This window comes from Bison bison, unplaced genomic scaffold, assembly GCF_000754665.1.
Source record: "Bison bison bison isolate TAMUID 2011002044 unplaced genomic scaffold, Bison_UMD1.0 scf7180017864492, whole genome shotgun sequence".
NCBI classification, from domain to species: Eukaryota; Metazoa; Chordata; class Mammalia; order Artiodactyla; family Bovidae; genus Bison; species Bison bison.
The window spans coordinates 4,365,415-4,369,024 of record NW_011495051.1 but is presented as its reverse complement, the minus strand read 5'-3'; the positions used below and the strand labels follow the sequence as shown (position 1 = coordinate 4,369,024).

The window sequence follows — 3,610 nt, the reverse complement described above, 5'->3', positions numbered from 1 at the left end:
AAGTTTTTTTTTTTTTTAAAGAGCAGTAATTCTTACCAAAACTATAAAGGAAAGCCTTTAAACCTTCTCAATTTTAAAGTTCAAAAAAACCCTCCATTTTCAGAAGACTGACAAGCTTTTCTCAAATTACACTCAAGAATCCCCTAAAACACACAGAGAACTGTCAAAGGAAATAAATAACCCAGGCAGGAAAAGAATACTCACTCGCTCTTTGGATCCCAAGGTTTTGACACTGATAACAGGCACACCTTTAGATTTATCCATCACCACTGTCCGCTCAGTTCCTCGGCTTCCTATAGGAAGAAAGGAGTCAGGTAAGAAGGGACACCTCGTATTGAGAGAAAAGTACTCAACTTCAAGGAAAACAAATGTAGTTTGTGTTGCCCATTAACCACACCAGCCAGGAACAGAAGCCAGGGTGCAGTCTCTCACACCCACTGGTCAGCTACCTGACTTTGTGGCTCGAGAGCGCTCTGAAGAGCCAGGTTTCTGATCATCCTGGTCTTCACTCTTCTCTCCACTCCCGTCTTCACCCTTTTTAGCGTCATCTTTTCTGTCAGCTTTCTCTTCCCTCTTGAGGTTGGCAGATCTGTAAATGGCATGCAGATACAGATATGTGTGAGATGAAACACTGAGGGAACAACCCAGCCAAGACTCCTGCAATGAGCACCGAGTGAGGATGGGGCTGCCTCGGAGGCAACCACAGGACGGAGAACATGCAGCCTAGGAGAGGAACTCGAGACACCTCTGAGGACTGGCGGGAAAATCCTCCAACAAGTGCACAGAAGGCAAGGGGGTAAAAGCCTCACAGCCTTTCCCACCCATGGAAAAGTGAGGAACAAGACATCAAGAGAAAGGTCATCTTGGCCATAATCCCCTCGAGAAGACTCATACCTGTCAGTATTGCTGGATTTTTCTTTTTTCCCCTCCCCTTCTCTTCTCTCAGAGCTTTTCTTCCCAGCAGGTTCATTTATCACCTGGGAAAGAGAATCAGGTGAAAAAAATCAGTTGGGAGTATTAACTGATTTTGTAACATGGTCACATCCCAGGAAGAAAATGGCCCCTTACTTTTTATCCCGGGAAGAAAATGGCCCCTTACTTTTTCCACTGAGATCATCTTCCCATGGAGCTCTGTTTTGTGCAGGTGGTTGATGCATTTTGTGGCCTCTTCCACTGTGGACATGGTAACGAAGCCGTAGCAGCGTGCTCCAGGACTCCGGGCATTGGTCACAACTTTGGCGCCCACCACCTTGAAGGAAAACACACAAGTATAGCTCAGACATGAAGACCCCACACAGACCCCAATTGTGGTTCATGCTAGTTCACCCCACTCCTCAGAGACACTGAGAACAGGTTGACAACAAGTGGTACGTAAAAGCTGGGGACGGTAATGCTGTGGCCTGACTGCTCCTACTCCATCCTGACTGTTTCTCTAGAGGACTAGGATGACAGCAAGGTGGAGAGAGGAGTGAAGCTGAAGGCAGTGTCCTGTCAGAATTCCGTTAATAATGTAAACCTTGAAAGGAATGTTTCTGAATATGCAGTCAGTCAGATGGACAGTGAAGTAGGAAGACACACCTACAGAAGGAGAGGGACACAGGACAGGTTTACAAAGAGCACTCTGGAATGCAGAGCCCACCCTACTCACAAAACAAAATTTAAGGAGATGTTTAAAGTGCTACAGATACATCCTAGATGCTAGATGTACATGCTAGATGCTAGTTAACTAGCCCAACCACAGCAGCAAGCTGATGCTAGGGACACCCTTTAATGGCAGAAGGCCCACAGCTCAGAAGAGGTGCCACTGAAGCCAGGAGCAGTGGCTGGTATTCGTCTTCATTTTGCCACATGGAGTCTTAGCCCCAAAGGAAGGCTTCCAAGGGGCCTGGTGCCCTATTCAAGCTGCAATAAGCCTGCAGTATACCCAAGACACTGCAGGTTCCAGACGGAAACTTCCCTGCAGGGAGCAGATGTCTGCTCCAATGGCCACTGCAGAATCAAGACATGGGCCCTACGGAGTTACACAGGCCAGGGTTTCATGAGTGTCTATGAGAAGCAAGTTTAATTTTAAGTCAAGTCAAGTTTAGTTTTCCTTGTTAGTTCCTCAACATAAAGAGCCAAGGTAAACGATGTTGGTTTTCTCCATTATCATTTTTTAATCCTGGGAATGAAGGCCCAAGGCCTGTGCTGTCTGACTTGTCAAAAACTGATTGAGGTAAGGGTGCGGCAGCTTATCTGGAGAAGAGTCCAAGAAGCACTGGAAGGAGGAGGTGGAAAAAGGAGGAAGGAAAGGCAGCACTCAATGTGTGTGTGTGTGTGTGTGTGTGTGTGTGTGTTGGGGCGGGGGGGCTGTCCACCTGGGCATCATGCCCACCTTTTCATGCCAAGGGACAGAGGGAAACAAGCAGGTGTGGCAGAATAGACACAGGCAGAGGTAGCCAGGACGGGGTGAAAACAGGGAGCAAAGACAGGGCTCCTGCAACTCTGTGAGCCCCACGTACGGAAACAAGGCTCCCATGGGACCAGCAACTTGTCCTGGTGTGGCAGAGCTGGGGCCTAAGGCTGCCCATAGGGGTCGGGTCCACAGGCCTTGTTTGTAAAATTTCTCTACAGCTTCATGGTGTTCTGTAATCACCACCATCTCAGAAGAAGGCAGACTGTACCTTTGCTCAGAACTCCCCATGCCACAGTCTTCCCTCCCTAGGTTTAAGGCTGGAAGCCAGAGAAACGGACTCAGGAAACTATCAAATGACTTGGTGGCTTGGAGGCCAGGGAAGCACGAGAAATACAAAGTGGACGTGGGCTCTGGGAACTCCCGCTGGCCTCACATCTCTTTGAGTGGGGGTGTACCCAGCACAGGCCTACACACCTTCGAGTTCAAAGAACTGCAAGGTGTTCCAAGCTCTCACTGCCAGGGACAATGATTTGCCACATAGAGGCCATACAGCATGAGCTCACAAGTCTCCTCCCCTGGTCTTACCTTCCCATATTTGCTGAAAAGATTCTTCAAATCTGCAGCTCTGGTGGTAGAAGAAAGTCCACTAACCCAGAAATTCCTTCCACAACTGCTACGACCTATTTTAAAAGAAAGTTCGGTCAAACACAAGATACAGACAAAATCCTGAGTCTTATGTATCTTAGAATCATTCCCAACCAGACACTCTCCCTGCTTGCTCTAGAGGCCAGCAGTACAGAGAAGGCTGGGGCTGGAGGCCAGCCTGCTGTCCTGACATGAGTTCTAGGGCTGCACACAGGGTGGATAGAACCAGTGGCAATGTCCCTTAATGACTGGTCAGGGCCCACTGGGCCCGTGGCTGGGGTAGCCATCAGCTACCAGATGGCACCACCCATCCCAGTGAGGTGACTTTGGAATGTAAGACAGAAGCTGTCACCGTGGAGCCTGAGATACATCCTCTCCCCAGCTTCTGGCCTTCTTTGAACACCGATTAAGGATGAGTCTGGAGCAGCCAGCAAAACTACTTCTCAATCAGCAAATTAATAAAGGGCTCTGGTGTCGATAAATCTGCCACACCAGGGACCCACCAAACCCCAGTATCTGAAAACTCAAAGCATTTTCTCCATCTGCATGTGTCACTGTGTCCAAGAAGTT

The 3,610-nt window shown here is 48.6% G+C and overlaps 1 protein-coding gene across 1 annotated transcript in view; it reads right to left on the bottom strand.

Moving 5' to 3' along the window:
• The window catches only part of LOC104979707 (scaffold attachment factor B1-like), a 6,627-nt gene extending 3,566 nt beyond the window's left edge, over positions 1–3,061 (bottom strand). The window contains exons 1-5 of the mRNA XM_010828177.1: positions 2,981–3,061; positions 1,100–1,249; positions 895–977; positions 450–589; positions 205–293 (exon numbers count right to left, since the gene is read on the bottom strand). Of these exons, the coding sequence (XP_010826479.1) occupies positions 205–293; positions 450–589; positions 895–977; positions 1,100–1,183 (396 nt within the window). The 5' untranslated portion in view covers positions 1,184–1,249; positions 2,981–3,061. The remainder of the gene's footprint in view (positions 1–204; positions 294–449; positions 590–894; positions 978–1,099; positions 1,250–2,980) is intronic.
• Between the last annotated feature and the right edge of the window lie 549 nt (positions 3,062–3,610).